Below are 21,802 nucleotides of genomic sequence, written 5' to 3'. Positions count from 1 at the left end.
TAGTGATTAATGCTGGGGCCAAATATAAGCCAATGTAAGCTTTGCTGACTAGGAGTTTACACGCAGAAATAGGGCTACAGTCATACCAGCTGCTGACCAGCTACTGTTGTGGGAAAAATGCATTGTGCATCTGATTGTGTAATATGTATATTCCTTCTTTCAAAAAAACCCAAACCTTCAGGTATAAACTCTTAACTAGTGTAATAGGAAAATCAGGCATAAACTCAAATCTCAGACTGAAATAGCTCACTGAGAACATTGGAGTGTTCTGAAAAAATCATTTTCTTCAGTTGTGCTAATTAAAGGGAGAAAGTGTTCTGAAGCTGTAGGACTTTTTGCATAGGTTTTACATTTCAGCTTTTAAAACAATTCCTTGGGACTTATTCTTGAACAAGCAGATTCAAAGCTGCTATTTACTTAAGCATTATCTAAAGAAAACATGCTCAGTTTATTTTACGTTTGATCTTCCAGGAGTGTAGTACCACCCCTCCACATTAGTGTGCCCTAGTATAGTCCAAGATTACACATGGATTATGTGCAGCATGCTTTCAAGATCTAGAAAATTAAAAACAGCAACAAGTCTAGATTTGGTAAATTTTAGAATTCTGTGTAATATAAAATCATAAGTACAATGTAATTGACACAAAATTAGTCACAATATAGTAGCTATTTCATGAAGATTCATAGAATCAATAGCTCATGCCAATTTACTGAACAGTAATCAAGTCAGGTGAGCAATCGGAGCTACCAGATTAGCAACTCAGAATTTTTAAAGTCATCCTAACTAGACTTTTTTTCTCCTTTTCTCTTTATCTTTTCTCTCTCTTTCTCCTCTTGTAATTATATATTTACCTTCTCCTTGCCTTTCCTATATTTTAAAATATTTTCATTTCTTCTCTTAACATCTTTGTTAAAGAACAACGTAGCATTTTGCTTTGTGACACTCTGGAGAACTCCTTGTCATGTCTTTATTTTATACACAGTGGTATTTCTCAAGAGAGGGAAGGGGTAGGTGAAGGAAGAAGACAGGGCTGAAGGCTTGGGTTTGCTTGCAGTTTTACAGATTTAGGCCTACCCCTTTCTGTCTTTTCTTCCCTTCCTTCTCCCCGGCCTCCCTCCTTCCCCATCAATACTTAAAAAATCATTCCCATTCATGTTGTGTGAGTGCACACGCTAGGAGAAATTACGGGGGCTCTGCTCCAGATCACCTTGACAACTTCAAGGCATCCCTGTGCGTGGGGACTGGTGGCACAGCAAAGTTTCCCAGGCCCCCTGGGGAAGGGGAGGGAGAGGAAGAGAGGAGTCAGAGGTGCTGGAGCCAGTAGCGTGTGGAGGAGAGAGCAGCGAGCAGGATGAAAGGGGCACATACATCTCCTGCAGGACAATGGGGGTTTTGCTGGCTGACTGTGAAAAGACACACTGAGGATACAATGCTTTATGACACATGAAAGCTTTGGAGACCTTTCCAGAGTCCCATTCAGTTCTAAGAAATCTTGTCAACATCTTAAAATGCAAAGAAAACAGCCCCTTTCATTTTCTCATTCTTTAAAAACAGATTTAAAATATTATTTTAGGCAACTGTTGTTGCTGGTATGCTGGAAACTTTTGCAGTTCTCTGAGTTCCCAATAATTGCAGTGGGAGGGGAGACGACCCAGAAAGTCCCCAGTAAGGGCTCTCAGAGGTGAGCACTTGCTTCCTCCTCATACAGCTTTTGTTCATACTTAGGCCTGTCATCCTTCTGCTTTGAATGCTTTCTGCTATATGTGCCATGAGCAGCTACAGCTCAAGAAGAAAGGAATTGCTGTCCCTGTGTTAAAGCTGAGAAATAATTTATATGATAGCAAGAGCAGGAATGAGACTGAGTGACCTAAAATAAGGAGCCATGTAGTCCCAGCCAGAGTACACACCAGGAGACCAGGCTGGAAAGCAGCTTACAAAGACAAGAGCATGACTCTTGCTTCCCTGACATACCACTTTCACATGGTTCACCACTCAGTCCCAGAATCAGTCCAAGAAAAAAACAGGATCACAAAATCTAATCCTTCAAAACAGCAATCTTTACTGGTAAGGTATGCCCTACACTGACTCTTAGTGATTTCTGGAGTATAGGAGACTCAAGGGTGAAGTACAAATAAACTGTCAGGTTTGGTTAAAGCACAGGCAGGTATGGCGGGAAATCCTCTAAGACTGACAGTGCTTAGCATCTGGTGTTGAATCTATTATCTGTAAAGGGCAGAATGCTGGGAACCAACTGATTCAAAATCTCTGCATTTCCAAACATTCCTACCAAACTGTATAGGTTTGCTCATGTTGTAAAAAAAGTATAAAAATGGTCTTATGCAAAATGAAAAAATAGATAGACCTTTGTTGTTACTTGAGAAAGAAAAAGAACATTTAAAAAACCCCAATTAACACATACAAAAATTAAATTGACTGACTAATATGTGAACATTCATTTTTCACTTTCTAAGTTATGTTTTAAGTTTCTTATTCATACTTTAAAAATAAAATTTGTAATAAATGCTGTCTGAGATAAATGCTGTACAATTCAATAGCAGATCTGAAATTCTCAAAAAATTATTAACATTATTTCTTGCCTTGGCTAACCATATTTGCATTATTTTATATTTACCTTACTTGTGGACTCCAAAAAAATAACCAATCTTCCATTCATGAGTAAGAGGGCTACAGGACTTCCCATTTGTAAAGTTAAGAAAGCTCTTTGTTACTTGCTAGTGTTTACCATCTTCCTCACAGAATTTCAGAACATAAATGTAAACTTACCATGAAAATTATAATACAGTTTTGCAGGTGGAAAATCTGAGTAGAGAAATGAAGGATCAAATGCTTCAAATGTTGGATTTCCATGTTCAGTTTCTTGCTGTACCAATAACATTTTTCCTTCCACTACAATGGCACACATAAGCCAAGAAATTTAGTGTGTGAATCTAGTGATGGAATTCCTTTTGTGTGTATGAATCTTACTGGCTCTAATGATTTCTGCCAAAAGGGCAGAAAATGAAGAAAGGTGAACTGAAAGGGTAAGTATGAAGCATGTGATTGGTGTAATACTTTGAAGATTTGATTAGAGCCTGGGACACATCCTTGATCTCTGCTGCATCAGGGACTAGAGTACTTTCACTGTAGCTCCAATAGAATGTATCTCCTCCTTTAGAAGACAGACAGAAAGATGTTCTATCTACAATGATTTGAAGAACATTTAGTTTTGCCAGGCAATGATTCAAATTTTATATTTCCATATTATTTATATTCCTGCAGTCCTCTTGCCTTATTCTAAATGCTTTCTCCTCTGAGACAGACAGCCAGAACAGAAGGTGGTCAAATTTTTTTATATGTTCAAAGGCGGCATCTATATAAATGTGTAGGCAGTCCATGGAAGTATGGGTTAGGCAATTCCATATAGGAGGAAATAATAAAGCTAAAAGATCCTTTCAAAACTCCTTTTTTCATTTAGCACTTTGAAAGCTTGATTGCAACAAGAAGCCTGAGCCCTGGTTTGAGACAGATGGCACAGGCCTCCAGATGGAGTATGGGCAAATATTGAGGAGAAGGAACAGTGGGACATTTTGAGGAGAAGAACTAGCAAGACGTAGCTGCGACTGCTGGAAAGAGAAAGAGCATTTCCATTTCTGACAGTCCTCATGAGACGTTCCTTCTCAGAGACTCAGAACTCTTTCCCTGACAGAACGGCACCTTCTTTTAAAAAACATATTGCAGCTATTCATCAGTGCAATCTCATGAAAAAAATACTATAGAAGATGCCATAGGGAGCACCCTAATATTCACAGTAGATCCAAACAGAGCCAAGAATTAGGATTAATGTTGCAAGCCCTGCAAGTTTATGGGAGGCAATAAAGGTTTATTCATACCTTTATGGTAAGGATTTTCCGAAACAGGTTAGCAGCATTTAATCTGTTTTAAAGTCCCGTGGCTTGGGACAGAGGTAAACTGAGGTAGCCCATTGGGGATTAAAGAAAACTGTTCATATATATTAATTGTAGCAATCATCAACATCACTCAAGAGTACTCTATTTTCTATCTTACAAATTATGTGCAGCACATTTTTCAGACTGTTGTAACTACACTAATCAGAAAGCATGAATTGTCTCACTGGAATATATAGGGAGTGCCACACTGCATCAGACCAATGATCTTTGCATTTAATGAAGTGTTAAGAAAGCACAGAAAGCTGTAACTCTTGTTATAGAAAATTATGTAACTAGGGGTGGAGTGGGAAGACAGTGACAGAATGAGCTGCAAAAGAGGGACATCTTGCCTTGGGTAGCTTTAAGTGTCCTGGTCATCAAAACTCTTCCCACAGAACTATTTTCATTATGCTTAGGTCATACCCTTTACTCACAACTATATCAGTTGCATGTTGTTGTGCTTAAATTTACTAGGAATTGCTGCCCTGGATAGTAAAGCCTCAGGGAAGATGGGAGTCCGAGCAGTAGTCTACTACATGAGCACTACTATCATTGCTGTACTGATTGGCATAATCATTGTGGTCATCATCCACCCCGGGAAAGGTACAAAGGAAAACATGCACAGAGAAGGCAAAATTGTGCAAGTGACAGCAGCAGATGCCTTTCTTGATTTAATCAGGTATGGCTATGATATTGCACATTTTCTGTACCAATAGCTATGATGGTAATATTTAGATTCACAGAGAAAAAATGTAGAGAATTTTAAACAGTGACTGCATAAAGTTGCCAAATTTCTTTCAACTGTGTGATATCAATATCTCTAACCCTTACAGTGCTACAAAAGGATACACGGATTTATTTCCAAATCAAGCTGTTGCAGGGGAAGAAACTGCTTTTAATACTGAAAGAAAGACCGATTCTTTCTTTCTTTCATGCACAAAAGAAAGACCTCTGTTTTGCTATCTGCATGGGTCTTTTTTCCTTCTTCCAAAGCACAGACCTTACTACCAAATTCCTCCACTTTTCTTCTAACTTGCAACAGTTTTCTCACTTCACTTGAACCCCTGATTTAGTTACTCGTTTTAATTTTGATTTGTAGCCACCAATCTGGGTGCATCTACTCAATTTATTCAATTATATGAATGGGAAATAACTTCCAGGAACAGGCAAGTAACATGCTTGAAATAGAGGGCACAGAAAACCTTGTTTTCTCCTTGCTCAGAGACTCTGCAATAACTCTTCTATAGAGATAGTATGCCACAGAAGTATTCTAGGGAGTAGGGAAGCTGAGGTTTTGAACTCAGGAGCTTTTCCACAGGTAAAACCACCAAAGTTTTTTGTTCCGCTAACCCATTTGGAGAATCCAGAGACACAGAGAAAGGCCTCCAAGGATCATGCTGCCAGGAAGGGGGACTACAGTAACCTCCATTAAGAGGTCTGTGCTCAGATTCCTCAAGATTTATTCAATTAGGCTGCTTCTAAATCCCTCAGAAATGCACAAATCAAAGAAAACAAAGAAACAAACCCCCATCTGCAACAAATGTACACACACGTGTATGTATGTATTATTATTATTATAGAATATTCAAACATCAGAAAGATTTGGGGTTTAGTCACAACAAATCAAGTGATAAATAATAATCAAGTGATAAATATCATGAAGTACTAGGCTACATAAGAGCAAAAACTATTTGAGAACTCAAAATACATTAAGTATTATTAAATTATTTATTAATCTAGATTCATAAAGCATTAATAAGTACAAAATTAAAAGTGAGTCTTGTCCCATAGAGCTTTGTACATTTAGTAATTTAGTTAATGTACTGCTCCATAACCGGACTTGCGATACAATACAAATACAGAGATTCCAATTGCCAGGAACCATCCAATCCTAATTTTCATCCCAGTAAAGCTAACCAGGCCAATGCTATGTGCAACGGTCTACTCACTGTATATGTTATCACATATTTGTCTTAGGATTCCTTCAAAAATTAGCTGGTCAATTCTTTTATTAGCTGTGTCCTTACTAAAGGAATTATTAGCTTATTATTGCTTCTCATGTTACTTTCTTTCTCTTTCACAGAAATATGTTCCCTCCAAATCTGGTGGAAGCTTGCTTTAAACAGGTAAAAATATTTTTTTTTGTTTCCAAATAAAACATGAAGAGGTAAGAAATTAAATGTAACCACATTTGCCTTAGGAATATCACATTCTTGTTAATACCACTTACAGCAGAAACATAACTTATATATGCTGCCAGCTGTCTCAAAAACTCCTGAACTAAACTAATCAAATCTATGCTCTGTTTTCAATCATATTGAGACAACAATATTTACTATGAGAAGTGAAGAAAACCAGGCTTGGCAAGTCAAAAAATTATTTTTTTCAAAATGTCAAATTCAGATGTTGACAGCAAGGTTCATTAAAATGAACTCAGGATTTGCCTTTCTAAAACAGTGTTATGTTAAACTGGGAGATACTGAGATATTCACCATCTGTGCAAAGACTGGAAGAATTTCAAGAATGTCATGTGACAAAAAGGTTCGAAAGAGAAGAAAAAAATTTGTGGACATTATCAAAAAAAAGGCAAATTAAGAACTTCCTGTCACCTGTGGTAGAAGTCCATAGGAGTACGTTTTTATATTGCTTCTCAAAAGCCTCTATTGTTAGCTTGGTCTTAACCTCAGCTGTCCTACAGAGAAAATAACAATAACTAGTTACATTCTTTTTTTTTAAAGGAAGACATTATAGATTCAGTGAAACCTAGAATGTATGTTTCCATAATCTAATTGCTTCACGTTGACCTCACAGACGATCTTGAACTGATATTACTTACCAGCTACTGCTGTAGCAATAAAAAAAGCTGAAATGTGAAGGTCAAGAAGAGCATAAAGTATAAACTTACCAAAGCCAGCTGAGTTACATCTTGCAGAAGAATTGAAAAGAAATTGTAACATTCTCTCTAGTTATATAAACAGAAACCAATAAAAAGGAGTGACTTTCTGCATTAAAGATTTCTAGATTAAAATTAAAAAAGCAAACTAGACCCAGGTCCAAGACTAACAAATGCCATGCCTCTGTCTTCAGCAAGGATGTTGATGAACTCAGTACACTGATGCAGAAGAGCAGTACAGAAATGAAAACCTCTATATCTAAACTAGAAATAGATTCAAAGAATTTAATGTAATAAAGTACAGGAATGATATGATCTTTATCTCAAAGTAGTGAAATAATTAGGGCATAAAGTTATAGACGTAGCAGCAAGTATTCTTCATAAATCTCTCAAATTTGGAAGTTATTATCTAGAGGTCTTGAGAGCAATCAAAGTGCCTTCCAGATTGCAGTTTCAAAAAGATTTGGGAAATTATTTAAGCAGATAACAAGCCATTCATTTGATCTCAGTTGTATTGAAGTATATAAATGCCTTAAAGGAAAAAGTAAAGACTTCATAATAAACAAAAATGAAAAGTACATAAAGCAAACAAATTAGAAAAACCACAAAGGTTTCTGAAACATAGTTTGTATGGAGGTAAATAAGATAAAAACATACAAAAAGAAGATGAAATCACTATTCCTGAATTTGAACTGGAAATTAGTAGTTTTTAACCCTACGTTACTTAAAAGTTGAATTCCTGAAAGCATCTTCATTTAGGAGTTATAGGAACACTTCAGCAGTTTTCCAATACAGATTAAAAAATTCTTTTGATAAAGTATTCCATAGCAACAGGAAACTTGGCTCAGTGACTAGCAGTTCTAAACCCATGTTCTTAATTAAAGATGTCCTGTAGATTCTGTTAACATTAAATTTATTGTATTTCTCATGTGCTTTACTTCTTAAGGGGTTTCTAGAAAACAATTCAAAAATCCAGGACATATTTAGTGAAAGCTTTTACTGACTTTCAGCAGCAACTGAAAAGTACCAGGATTAGTGAAGTACCAGGATTTTAAATTTGTCATACTATTACTTTTTCAACTTGGTACCAAACCCTAGATTTTTATCTAAAAGTTATTTTGTGGTAGTAGATTCATTAAATTAAGATCTGAACTTGCAAGTATGTGTAATATTAATAGGTATCCAGATGATTTTTTATATCCGACCCCGTAACTTTCTTTTCAAAAAGAAAGTTCCATCCATTCGGTCATGCATTTCTCAGAAGATTTATGAACAAGAATGATCCATCTGGCACAAATCTGTTTCTGTAACACTGTGTTTGATGCCCAAACACAAAACACACAAAACTACCCGTAGCTGTCCACACTCAACAGTGTAATACTGACCCACAGCTTTACACACCTGAAAATAATCACTGGAATATGCACTGAACATTTAAATCACATCTTTGGATAGATCAGATGTGCACATTCTGTCTCACAGCATCTTTAGGCAGGTTTCTTTCCTAGTTTATACTGGAACTCACTGGAAGGTGTGAAAAGAAATGAAACTGCGTGAGGAGCATAACCAAAGCAGGAGTGCTGTTAGGAGGAGTTGGGAAAGCTTTTACAGGATTGCTGCTGGGAGATGAAGAGTCCAGAAGGGAGACTGGAACCTTAGGACCTATCCAGGAAATATCTTCCTATATTTCCTACTGTTCTCCTTTCAGATTAGTCCTTTGGATTCCGTTTAGTGTTTCTTTCCAACTAGACTGTGAGGCAAAGCTGCCTCCCCTTTCTTTTACTCCTCCTCATCCTCCTTCTTTGCACATTTTATTTCCCAGTAGATTTTTTCATCTTGACACTTGACTGACAAGAATTTTCAAGTATGATGGAGAGTGGTTTGCTTCCCTCAGGACCCTGGGATGCATTTGTCATGTCCAATAGACCTCCATTCAGTTTCATCAGGTGATTCCAAGCCTTTGCTTACAGCAGGAGGGACTTTGCTCCTCCAAATTCCACCTGAACATTCAGGGACTTGAGAGATGGAAAGCCTGACTGCCAGACAATGAAGACCAAGACAGAGAACTCATTGAGTACCTCAGCCTTCTCAGGCTGATTCTTAAACAGCAGATTATTAATCTAAATAACATGTCTTCTGGTGCTGGTGATTTCCATATGACTTGTGGTTATATTTCCATATGACCTTCACTATGCACAGATCATTTGAGGTTTTCGTGACTTTTATGAGTAACGAGAGAATCTGAATATATTGACTGCAACTAGATACTCCACATATACCTAAAATTAGATTACTTTGTTCAAAATTTTCTCAATGCCCCTGCATTCACCCCCAGTTTAAGGATATCTGAAGAAATCTTTGGGTTTACCTTGCTGCTCTGGCCACTATCTCTTAGTTTTTCTTTCTTTGCTAAATTAAGAAATTATGTCTAGCCTGGGGCTGAGCAGTAGTGAGCAGTCTCCTTATTAAGCAGATACTGCTTCTTAGCTACTTGTTCTTTGTGCTGTGCTCTGGGGGTCTATCAAAGAGCAGAAGAAACGCAAGCAAACTTGTGGAATTAAGAGACAGAATCAATCTAAAAATTTGGGGAGGGTCATTCTGGAGTGAATAGGTAGAACTTGATGCCAGCTGAAGCTTAAAGAACTGCATTCCTTCTGAGATATTTTTGACTACATATTCTTTCCTGAACTCGTCATTATCAAAGGAATTGGAAGTGTTAATCATACATCCAGAAATTAATACTACCAATATATGGTGTCTATTCCTCATGATAATTTGGGCTAGTTAATATATATTATGGCTTGTGTCATCAGCTCTTAGGCAGAAAATTTAGAATGCTTTTGCACATATCCATATGGAAAACAAAGAAAAAAACCACTTAAGATGGAATATCTCTGTCTTAATTTCTTTTAAATTTTTAGGGTTGCATTTAAGCAAACTTGTTGCTTTTAAAGTCAGTATTGTCTAAATGCAGCATCATCATACAGACTTAGCAAAGACAGTACTAATTACATTATCTCAGAGTAAATTATGACAGTGAATTATGAATTTCCAGAATAGTTACCTTTTCAGCAAGATAAGCCACCAGGATGTGCTGCTGCCAGATTACAATGTTTCATCCTTGAAGTCCTTCAATAGATCCAAGTCAAATGACTATGTGTATCTTGAATCACTAATAAAAACAAAATAATAATGAAAGCGTAAACAACTGATTCAATGCATTATTCAATACAGCAACTATATTGTCTATTTCATAGTGTGCTAAGTTAATTAAAATTAATTTTCCAGTTGTTCATTACCACCATGTCTTGTAAAAATGCATTATTTTTGCATTTCACTTGCAGACGATTTTTTATAGAAAGCTGTTCAAATTAATGCATTCAAATATCACTTATCTTGCTCCTCAACTGTTCTCGATACATGAACTTAAGGAAAAATTATGAGTATTTTGCATCTAAAATCTTACTGGGCAAAAATACCTCTTCCTGGAGACATAATGCTCCAAGTATCCTCAGAAATGACAGGACTTCAGTGATGTTGCCTAGCCCATCACATATTATCAGTGAATGGACCTCTGGTCTCTCTCCTGAGACCCTTAAGCCTACAATTAGCAGTTTTATTTTGTCTAATTTCTTCTATTTCTGAAAGTTGCAAAGGAACAGGAATCAGCCAAATCAAAATGTGATATTAAACTGTCAGTTTGAGCTACATTAAAAGCTGGTAACTCTGATTGCCACTGAGATAGAGATCTGATGAAAATAGGAATGTTATAAAAACTCAAAAAATTATTTCTTGCCACCAGTTACTCTGCACAGCAGAAATAATCAACCCTGCTATTAACTCATCTATTTCAAAACACTCTCTAACATTTTGAAGGTGGTTCTTCATCCAGTCACTTCCTATAAGCAGTTGGCTTTTTCACCATTTCACACACAGAAAATACGTTTTGTGGTGGTGTTTTGCCTTTAATGTAATTTAAAAAAGCAATACTAAGAATAAAGCTCAACCTACACTCTACACTGTTTTCCTTAGTAGATACATCCCTTGTGTTTCCTGTATCTGGTCTTCCTTGATTTCTTTTGCTTCACCAGGAAACTTCTCATTACTTTTGATAGACAACTTTGGGCGTAAGATCCACAGAAGGCATATCCACAGGGATGTCCTGGGGCTGAGCCAGCTATAACGAAAGTAAGAGCAGCTCAAGTAAATATTCCAGAGCAAATAAAGTTGCTCTGCTTCCCATTGCTTAGCTTATCATTTTGAATCACACTCTAAATAAGATGTTTCTCCACTGCTCTAGCAGGGGTTCCATAAAGACTATTCTCCCTAGCAATATTTCTGAATACTTAAGTCTGGTGAATAAGGTGAGCGATCAGGTAAGACCTACATCTCTGTGGCCCAGTATAGTAGACGAAATGGAAAAGGACTTTGCTGAGTGAGTTCCTAAAATCCACATTATATTTCTAAAGAAACTTAAATAACACAGAATTAAAAGCATGTTCCTGCTGCAACAAAATTAAAGAATGAGCCCAAAATTAAGGCCTATTCATATTACCATGTCAAATTCTTTCTAACACAGGTTTTTGAAGGCAAGAATCTTTGTGTTTGGTGTAAAGTGTTAGGCGGTATTTTAACATTGCTGACAAGACAGAATAAAAAGCACTTCAGTGAGCACATTATATTACATTTCCATTTACACTCTGTTACTTAAAGAGATAACCCCATCCCACCTTCCCTGGTTCTTCCCTGTCAGTCAGTGAGAACTGATTCACCTCCACAGGTTTTACCCAAAAAATGGTGACTTTTTTTGCTTGGTAAGATTTCTGCCACTTTGAAAAGTAGAATTATCTCACTAAGAGATCAAACAAGAACTATCACAGTTTGGATGTGAGTTGGTGAGGCAGTGGTAGTGGGCTTTTCCATGTCAGCCAACTGCTCATAGTGCTCTCAGCTGAATTCTGCACAGCCCAAATTGTAAAAGATTTTAACAAATTTTATTCAAGACTCGAGAGTATCTGACCTTCATGTAGGTTTGTTCTGCTACATATTATTCAGAAACTTTCTATAAGTATCCTGCAGCAGGTTTTATTTGACATTCTGAAAAACTTAGAGCCTTTGGAGGGATACCTCAAATATTTTGGAAGGGGTGCATGAAACTATTGAGGTGCAGAAAGCAACATCAAATCAGACTAGTGTTGAAAGATGATGATACTTAGGTTTCCCATCCTGGTCATAATTAATTCATTTCACTCAAGTACTTCTGAAGTGTTCAACAGTCTCCAGATATCAGTAGTGATACTTAAACTTGGGGACATAGTTCTCTTTTCTTGGTAGCTCCGAAACAATAAAAATCCAAACCTTGATGCCAGTGTGCTGCTGCTTTAATGGACTAATTAGCATCCTGAGATACATAAGAAACATTATACTAGTGATATTCAGCATGCTTTATGCTTTGGACAGGACAGCAGGGCTTTTTGAGCCCAGATAGAAATATTTGGGATGTAAATTTCTCTTTGGGAAAACATTAGGGGGTGAAAGACTGGTTTTCAAAGCACACATTTAGGACCATATTGATATTTAGAAATCCATTTGTCTGTTCCATAATGGAACCATTTGAAGTATAATCATTTCCTTAATTAAGAAGTGTGGTGACTTGTACTGCAGAGTAAACTAATGACTTTGCCATAACAAAGGAAAAAAGAGGTATGCTGTATTCAAGTTAGCTTCAGTCTAATTTTTTTTAATATAAAAAGATGAAGAAATAAAGAAACTACAGAGCACAAAAAAATATTTTTCACTAGCCAAAAAAAGACTATAAAAGGTTGGAATTTTGTTGCAGGGAAAAATAGCAATTTATATAAAACACAAACTAAGAATCAATAGTTTTATTACCAGATACAGGAGCATGACAAATCTGAATCTTTTGCAGATGACTTTGGCCTGTTTATGAGAAAATGATTTCTAGAAGCTGAAACTAAACATTTAGTGTTAGAAGTTATTACGAATTTTTGTTGCTTTCAGGAAATCCAAATTTTCATCATAGCACATTTTACCTAAAAATATTAAGCAAAAAATTCAAATGTCCTACAATAGTAAATAACTTATTTAAATTGTGATGATTTAATAATAATAAAAACAGTAACTTTGTTTGCTATGATTCACCGAATTTCTATCTTTCTTTTATTTTTGTTTTAACAGTTCAAAACCAATTATGAAAAGAGAAAGTTTAAAGTAACTATTCCATCCAATGACACATCCACGGTGACTTCCATAATCAGCAACGTGTCAGAAGCAATGGAAGCTCTCACCCGAATGAAAGAGGAAATAGTTCCTGTTCCAGGTTCTGTGAACGGAGTGAATGCCCTTGGCTTGGTGGTGTTCTCAATCAGCTTTGGCCTGGTGATTGGGAGCATGAGGGAGCAAGGTCAGGCATTGAAAGACTTCTTTGATAGCCTTAATGAGGCTATCATGAGATTGGTAGCTCTAATCATGTGGTAAGTGCCTCTTCGATAAATTCCTTTCTAAGCTACTAAACAATATTTTTTCATCACAGTTCGGCACTGGGCACTGTTTGGCGGAAAGTCAGACAATAAGATTGTATCTACCTTGTAGCTTTTTTCATGAGTGAGCTCTAGAGCTGTAACTCTCTGTGACAATAATTTGCCCAAACACACCAGCTCTTTCAGTGGGTTTTGCTTTTGACATGAGAAGAATCAGGGTCTATGGCAGAAGTTTCTACCCTTTTACAGAGGTATTATATGTCTTCATAAAGATAGCAATCACAGCGTAAGATGTTGAAGTTTCATTATATCTTAATCTGAATTCATTAAAGAAAACCAACAAACCTCTCCCATAATCTTATTTCTACACAGCAAAACCTCGTTATCATAATTTTCCAGCACAGCTAGTTCCTGTAGTTGTGGGGTGTATCCATATGTCCTTGCATTGTAGCTGCACTGCTCACACATACACATAATTTTCCTGCTTTCTTTATCGTGTTCATTAGGTAAATAAAATAAATACCTTTTCCCTCAAGGTATGAAATCTTTTCAAATTCTTTTCATTATTCTCCAGGTAGAAGGTTAACTATGAAAAGAAGTAACGTCTTCTTGCCTTCTTTACTACAGAAAAAAACCAAATCAACTCGAAGAGTCTATCCAGGAGCAAACACTAGATATGAACTCCAATAACTAAAATCTTTTCTCCTTCACAAGCACATTTAAAATTATAAAGCAGAGGATTCAGATAAATTTCTGCATGGACGTGATGGCGTAAAGGGGAGCTGAGATACAGTGAATAGATTCTGTTCTGTGGTATCTTACCGTGAGAAGACAAGTGAACATTTATAGTAATAAGGCTGTACCTAAAGCAGTGCTGCAGCAGAATTATGTTCAAGTTTTATGCCCAGCACCAGCTCTTTTTTCACCTCTAGCTGTGCTTCCTGATAGGGAAAACCAGTTCATCCCATCTGTGCTGCTGTCCCACAATGCAGCCAACATTTGTCATACAGATTTCTTCGTGCTGATGAATATATTTATTCAGTGCCCCACTGGATGGAATGTAACACAGCCAGAAGTGATGCCTGGAAAATAGAAGAGATCTTCCCAACAACATTAGAGTGAATATAAAAACAAACCTCTAGTTGAAACCTTTCAGGTACACAATATGGCAAAAATCACACTTGGTATACACAATTTTTATAAGGTTAGTCAATTAGTATACCTATCATACACCGTTCAATTAACAGGTTAGTTGGCTAGGTAATAACTCCTGGGGTCCTGCCCCACTAAAAGAAGTCCAGAGGTTTCTTTTACCCCACTGTTGTTATATCTGGTCCAGATTCTGGTTGGAAAACAGAGCATCCTTGTAGTTGGTTGTCTTCTTGGAATAAGACTGAACAATATTTAGGAATGCTTTAATGAGGTAAGCTTCTTGCTCCTAAATGTAGGGAAGAAAGATAGGAAAAATACTAAAAGCTACAACCATGCTTTAGCAATCTACAAAGCTACGAATATATGGAAAATATAAAAATCTAAATATCTTGGGCATCAGAAGCCGCTTGAAACCTTCAGAAGTTATCAGACTTATGTGCAGGTTCCTTCCCCAACAGCATGGGAAACAGCACTAGAATAGAACTGGGTGCTTGGCATAGTCTACACATATGTTGGTAGAGTCTTCATTCACACAGGCAGAATTGTAACAGAATTGGCTAAAATAGCTTTTAAACTACACCTGAATTCCAAGGAGAGTTCATTTCCCTGCCTGTCTAAAAGGTGATGCTATTTCAAGATTTTATACATCTTGAAATCCTTACCAGATGTTGAATCCATTGAATCCCACCAGAAACATTCACTGCTGTGGTTTAATCCAGGTTGAGCTGTTCAGAGTTGAAAAGTTCTTGAACTGCTTCTGAAGAGGAGCATCCTAACAGTGAAATTCTGCATTTATGCATATAAACACAAACAGTATGGATGGGGGACCAAATCTCTACTTTGTTTTGTAATCCTATTTTGATTTCTTGTTTGCAGGTATGCTCCACTTGGAATTCTCTTCTTGATTGCTGGAAAAATTGTTGAGATGGAAGATATGGGTGTGATCGGTGGTCAGCTTGCCATGTATACTGTAACAGTTATCATCGGTTTGCTAATTCATGCTGTCATTGTCCTACCTCTTCTCTACTTTGTGATCACTCGTAAGAATCCATGGGTATTTATTGGAGGCTTAATCCAAGCATTAGTCACAGCTTTGGGAACATCTTCCAGGTATAAAACAGTATCTTAAAGCCATATTGTTTTTATAGTATTACTGGTTTAAGAAACAATTTTGCCTAATGTTTGGTGAACTCTGTATTCACTTGGGCACTGTATTTCAGTTCTGCTGCTCTCTGATACTGACTTGAACTCTGTTTTCTGTAAGAAACCCTGAACAGGATGAAGTTATTCTGTTTGGTGATGCAGACTGTATGGCCAGAACCGTTGTAACTTTGGTCAATCTTGGTGTTTGCTATTTTAAGTAGTTTGTAATGGCTTGATAATGAAGGATAGAGCTGGAAAAGGATATGCATGGCCTAATGGAGCAGCAAAGAAAAGTCCAGAGGGGATTCCTATCGGCAGCTGACATTCTGTGCCCAAAATCCTGATAGAAAATTATGGATACAGAACCCACAACAGAAATGTCACTTTTTCTCTTTGGAGATGGTCATAGATATGTCATAGGAATTTAAAAAACTGTTTGCATGTGTGACAGAAGGAAACATTATTACGATAAAGTGTATGTTTCTATACCATTTGACCTTTTGTAAAACAGCTTCCATTTTAATAGATTTTAAAAATGTCTCCTACAGATGGGGGATTTCAGTTGGAGATTCTGTAATGCTAAATTTGAGTCCTTGGTGTTTGAGATTATTTTGAAGTAAAAACCTAGGCTGATGCAAGACAGCATACTGTACTGCAAGTGGATTTAAAAACCATTTAAAATTCAACCGTAAGATGACAGTCAGCAAAGATATTTTTCTAACACAATATTCCACAGTGCCTCTTTATTTTTTGCCAGTATTTTATAGATACTGATAGAGTTTTCAAAGACTACAAAGTCTGTTAAGTAGTTAGTAATGAAGGTTTCACTGGGATCAAGTAACCTGATTTGCTGTGTCTTGAAAAACCTCTTTACTTTGGTGAGATCAGATGCAGAGATACAGGCCTGGCTTGGACAGAGTTAACTTTCTTCATAGCAGCTCATATAGTGACATGTTTTAGATTTGTGGCCAAAGCAACAATGATCACACACTGACATTTTAGCTGTTGCTGAACAGTATTTGCACAGTATCAGGACCTTCTTTGCCTCTCACTCTGCCCCCAAAGTGAGTTGAGGAGTTCACAGTGGGCTGGGAGGGAACACAGCCAGGCAGATGAACCAAACTAGGTAAAGAGATATTCCATGCCACATACATCATGCTCGGCAATGAAAGGGGAAAGAGGACTTTAGGAAGGCTGGCCATCTATTACTTCAGAACTTGCTGGCCACTGGTCTATCTGTGGGAGGTGGTGAGTGGTGCTTATGTATCACTTGCATTGTTTCGTTTTCTTCTGCTCTTCTTCCAAACTTCTCCCTCACTTATTAAACATTTTTATTCTCAACCCTTCCATATTCTTGTTTTTACTGTTCCTTTCGGTTTTGCCTATCCCATCTAGGTGTGGAGGCAAGCGAGTGGCTGTGTGGTGCTTAGCTGCCTAGTGGTGTTAACCCAGAGGTGCAAAAATAATGCAACCATTTATCAAATTGCTGTTTCCAGGGAAGCCTGCAAATAAATAAGAGAAAACATGCTTTTTACTGAAGGTTTGAATAGCCCATTCTGTATACCTTCAAGGAAACAACGTTTAGGGATGATTCAATCACAGCTCCATGACTCAAAAGTGAGAAGCAGGAATTTTAAATAGATCCCTGTGCCTGGCAGAAGAACCTTGTGTCATAACACTGAATTTAGACATTTTCAGACTAGGGATTACATAGAAAATGGCAGTAACTAACAGCTGGAAAAAGTTTCTAAGAGCATTAGGAGAACCCTCATCATTAGAAATGCTTAAATTCATGATTTGCATTTAAAAATTGTTCTGGTAGATCACATAAAAACTAAGACAGAACAGTCTCTCTTGTCATTATAATGTGTGACACTCCTCTCTTTCCCTCCCTGTAGAACTTATATCGTATATTATCCTCTTTCTTTTTGTTTCAGTTCTGCAACACTACCTGTTACATTTAAGTGTCTGGAAGAAATAAATGGAGTAGACAAACGAGTTACAAGATTTGTACTCCCAGTTGGTGCTACAATTAATATGGATGGAACTGCTTTATATGAGGCTTTGGCTGCAATTTTCATTGCACAGGTCAACAACTTTGATCTGAACTTTGGGCAGATTATCACAATCAGGTATGGAAACCACTGTTACCTACATTTGATAAAAAGGACCTTTGTGATGACCCCTTGCTGGTTTATGTGGGATTAAACATAAGTATCTAGAGCTAAAAACAAGAACTGTTACAGTATCAGATTACCTCTACATCTTCTGCACACAAAAGGACCCCCAGCATGTATAGTCCTTCAGATAATTTTTTTAACAAAACTGTAACATGACACACCCATTACTGCACTTAATAAAGACAACAAGAACAGGTTTTAATTCATTTCAAATTTTTCTTTCTTAAGAACTCATGCAGCTATTGGGACCTACAGTCCTATAATGAGTATCAGGTAGTTTATAATGCATGTACAAAGCTGAAGCATAAAATCGTCACAATGTTACTGCTAGGAGAGGTAGTGTTTTCCAGGTGTCAGGATACAAACAGAGCTAGCTGTGTAAGGAGCAGTAATACATTTTTATTGCATCAGCTGATAGAAGTGGTGAAGACAGGTATGTTTTCAAGCACACAAGCCTTCTTGTTTGAAATAGAACAGCAAACAACTCACTAGTTAGCATTCAATGATAACTGATCTGCTTTAATTTCAGTATGTTTATCACGGTTTAAGGAAAAAGGGTGATGGGTACATGTGCAGAAAGGAAAGTCAGCAAGGAGACATGAGGGCACTGTGGGACAAAGACACATACCTACCACTCAGCAACACTGAAAGTTCATATACAGTTCTTCTCTCCATAAAACCCTCCAGTTTATTTCAATATTCATTAACATAAGGCAAAGCTCTGCCTTCACCCTCTGAGGCAATTGTTTCATACTCATTATTACTAGAGCTGCTCCCTGAAAAACCACCTGAGAAAACAAAATCTTCCTAAACCGGGTGTGAACAAGCATATTTTTACTAAGTCAGTCGACTGTATGACTCAGGTTTTCTGGCAGTTTTCTGTTTTCTGATGGCAGAACGCCAACTGCTGGAGGACAGAGACTTCACCTGGCATGAAGTTACAGTGAGATGGACAGAGAGCAGAAGTTCTTGTGTTAGATCTGCCAGGACAGAACTACCTCCTCAGCTTTTTCTTTTAACGTGTTTGAGCTTGTGGAGTGAGTTTTCTCAATGGGTGGGGACATGTAACTTAAATGTTTTTGTCTGGCCCTTGGCATCTAGTATGGATTTTACCACCTAACAAAATCATGTTTCAAGGTTTCTGGATAAAGGTTTACTGAAACACTTCGAATCAAGAGTCATACTCCCCTGCAGCTATAGGGTGTTCAGATAAGGGACTAGGCTCATGTCTTTATTTACTACTAAGCAAATACCTTCTTGTTTTACATCTGATTTTAAAGTTTGACAGATGATAAGGAGAGGCTTTTTTACTGTTAATTGCTCTTGCCATCTCTTTGCACAGCATCACTGCTACAGCTGCCAGTATTGGGGCTGCAGGCATTCCTCAAGCTGGACTGGTCACCATGGTCATCGTGCTCACATCAGTAGGTTTGCCTACAGATGATATCACTCTTATCATTGCAGTGGACTGGTTCTTGTAAGTATTTTTATGGAGTCGCTAAAGGCTTAGACCATATTTAGCAGTGAAATAGCCTGGGGCATTCTGGCTATAATACAATGTTTTGCTGTAGAGGGAAGTTGGATACAAATACTAAAAAGAATCACTATTTCTTGCTATTAAGGTATTTTCTTAGAGCAGATGATGAAGGGCATTGCTTAATGATGGTTCCTTTTGCATGTAAAAAGTTTACTTAGAAACCTGTATTGTTAGGATACTAAGAAATCTTTCAGATACACTGCAATTAAATAAGCAAAGAATTGCTTTAGTCTTTTATTTTTTGTAGGATGGCAATGAAAACTTTTCAATCAATCAGGCTCAGAATTGGATCAGATCCAACCAATTCATTGCAGCCTTGCTGACTATCTAACCGAGGAAAGGCTCATCTGTCTACCCCATGAACACAGAAATGAAAAATAATTGTGTTACTGCCACCATAAAGTATTGCCCCTCAGTTTTTCCATTCATCTATCTGTAGACATACACCTTTAGATATAGATATATAGATATATAGATATATAGATATATAGATATATAGATATTCCCCTAGGTCCAGGAAATAAACCAAAGGAAGGGTCCCTCCAGCCCCTATTTCAATTAACACTTATTATTTAGCTTTTTCGGGGCTTTTACCCTTCAGTCTTCTCAACTGTTCCTTGAAAGAAGTTGCCTGTGTTGTTATCAGATCATAATGTCTTCAAGTTATTATCTAACCACCTGATGTAGCTGCTTACCTACTGACGCTGCCAGTCACTCCTCGTCAAGATGCCTCCTGCATCTCCTGGGCAGAGCCCTCTGAGAGGGATGAATTTTTGTAGTTTAATTTGAGTAATTCCTGCACAATTCCACCCTAAATTACACATCATAGTTTGTGGTCAGCAGACAAACAAACCTAACAAGGTAGATTCTTGCTGGCTTACATGTTCAGAGGATACTCTTGCTCTTGATACCCAAGAACATCAAAATGCATCCAAGAAGCCATAAGCTCCCTTTGCCATCCTCATCATGTGACTGTTTCTTGCTGTGAAGTTGCTAAGAGTATTAACATATTTTGTGACTCCACATCCCACTATATTTGTTAATTTCCATAGAAGAAATCGTGGTATTAACAGTTCAGATAAGTGAATGCACATAAAACAGGTGACTCACCTAGTGGCTGCTTAAGGGCCAATTTAGCAGCTAGTCTGCATGCTTCCTTGAGCAAGGGATGAAATTAACTCACTACTTTTTCCTTAGGGATCGTCTCCGTACCACTACCAACGTCTTGGGAGACTCCATTGGAGCAGGAATTGTTGAACATTTATCACGGCATGAGCTGAAGAACAGGGATGCTGAAATGGGTAATTCTGTGATAGAGGAGAATGAAATGAAGAAACCATACCAACTGATCTCGCAAGAAAATGAGAATGAGAAACCAGTAGATAGTGAAACCAAGATGTAGGCTAGAGAAAGCGTGAGTTCAATGCTACAAGTGTGAGAAAACACACACTTTTTCCGGCAATTTATATCTTGAATTCACCAGCTTCAACTATTCCTTGATTTCTCCCTTTATGCTCGCACTGGAAAGAATTAATGAAAATATATTCCAAACTAGCAGTGATCATGGTACATGTTGGCTTCCCACTTAAAAAAAAATTAACAGGCAACAACACTGGTCCTGCTAGACATATGCTAACTGGGGATAAAAAAAGAGATTGTGTATATGTTACTCAGTCCTGTGAATCTTTTTTTTTTTCTTTTTTTTTTTATGAACTGGAAAGCAAAAAAGATAACAGAGCCTGAAAATGGTTTTATTTTTTTAAACACCTGTTGCAACATACTAAACATCTATAAACACACAATCAACACTTCTAACTTGATAATTGCATCCAGCTAAGTAAATTAACAGGACTTTTGCTATTTTATCTGATTTTCTTTCTCTAGTGTTATATTATTGTTCAAATACTAGCAGGACAACAAAAAGCAGGAGATTAATTGAGGGGATAAAAAGGGGGAAGATATATAAATAAAGAAAATACCCCCAAATCAGCACTTTTACCAGCTGAGATGAAATATTTCTGAGAAAGTTATTTTATCTAGACAGTTTTTCAAATTAGTTTCAGCTGATCTTTATAAAATTTAGCCTAGTTGGCTCCCACTGGCTCTCAAACATTTACATATGCATGTATGTATTTCCAATCTGGATTTGCTCCCTTAATTTCAACATCACAACCCAGTTAAACAATCTGTGTGTGTAAGTGTTTGTAAGAGCAAGGCCCTGGTCTGGGACAGAAGCTGTGTCGTCATCCGTGTCTGGATAAAAAAATTTGCACACTTTGGATGCACTAATGAGCTACTTAATAAGCAATTGTAAGAAGGCAATGCCAGCCTTCTGCAGAAGGTGCAGAGGGTGAGATGTTCAGATCCTAAATGGGCTGGATTCTGAATCTGAATTCCTGAGACCAGCAGAGGTTTTCTGATTGGAAACATCCCAAATTCTTGATCCACT

The 21,802-nt window shown here is 37.2% G+C and overlaps 1 protein-coding gene and 2 long non-coding RNA genes across 4 annotated transcripts in view; 1 reads left to right on the top strand and 2 right to left on the bottom strand.

Annotated features, from left to right (window-relative positions):
• LOC104686610 overlaps positions 1-11,008 on the bottom strand; it is a 121,875-nt gene extending 110,867 nt beyond the window's left edge. For both annotated transcript variants that reach the window (XR_002044583.2, XR_002044582.2), the window contains exons 1-2: positions 10,853-11,008; positions 9,906-10,013 (exon numbers count right to left, since the gene is read on the bottom strand). This is a non-coding gene — a long non-coding RNA (uncharacterized LOC104686610). The remainder of the gene's footprint in view (positions 1-9,905; positions 10,014-10,852) is intronic.
• The window catches only part of SLC1A3 (solute carrier family 1 member 3), a 61,874-nt gene extending 40,651 nt beyond the window's left edge, over positions 1-21,223 (top strand). The window contains exons 4-10 of the mRNA XM_010395169.4: positions 4,423-4,627; positions 6,032-6,074; positions 13,040-13,335; positions 15,370-15,603; positions 17,574-17,768; positions 19,159-19,293; positions 20,551-21,223. Coding sequence (XP_010393471.1) covers positions 4,423-4,627; positions 6,032-6,074; positions 13,040-13,335; positions 15,370-15,603; positions 17,574-17,768; positions 19,159-19,293; positions 20,551-20,755 — 1,313 coding nt within the window. The 3' untranslated portion in view covers positions 20,756-21,223. The remainder of the gene's footprint in view (positions 1-4,422; positions 4,628-6,031; positions 6,075-13,039; positions 13,336-15,369; positions 15,604-17,573; positions 17,769-19,158; positions 19,294-20,550) is intronic.
• On the bottom strand, positions 15,501-20,557 carry LOC120411506. Its single transcript, XR_005603842.1, has 2 exons — positions 20,464-20,557; positions 15,501-17,138 (listed from the first exon to the last, which is right to left on the bottom strand). It is a non-coding gene; the product is annotated as an uncharacterized LOC120411506 (long non-coding RNA).
• Positions 21,224-21,802: the final 579 nt, after the last annotated feature.

This window comes from Corvus cornix, chromosome Z (assembly GCF_000738735.6).
Source record: "Corvus cornix cornix isolate S_Up_H32 chromosome Z, ASM73873v5, whole genome shotgun sequence".
NCBI lineage: Eukaryota > Metazoa > Chordata > Aves > Passeriformes > Corvidae > Corvus > Corvus cornix.
Note: the sequence above shows the minus strand (reverse complement) of the source record. Positions and strands in the feature narration are given on the sequence as shown.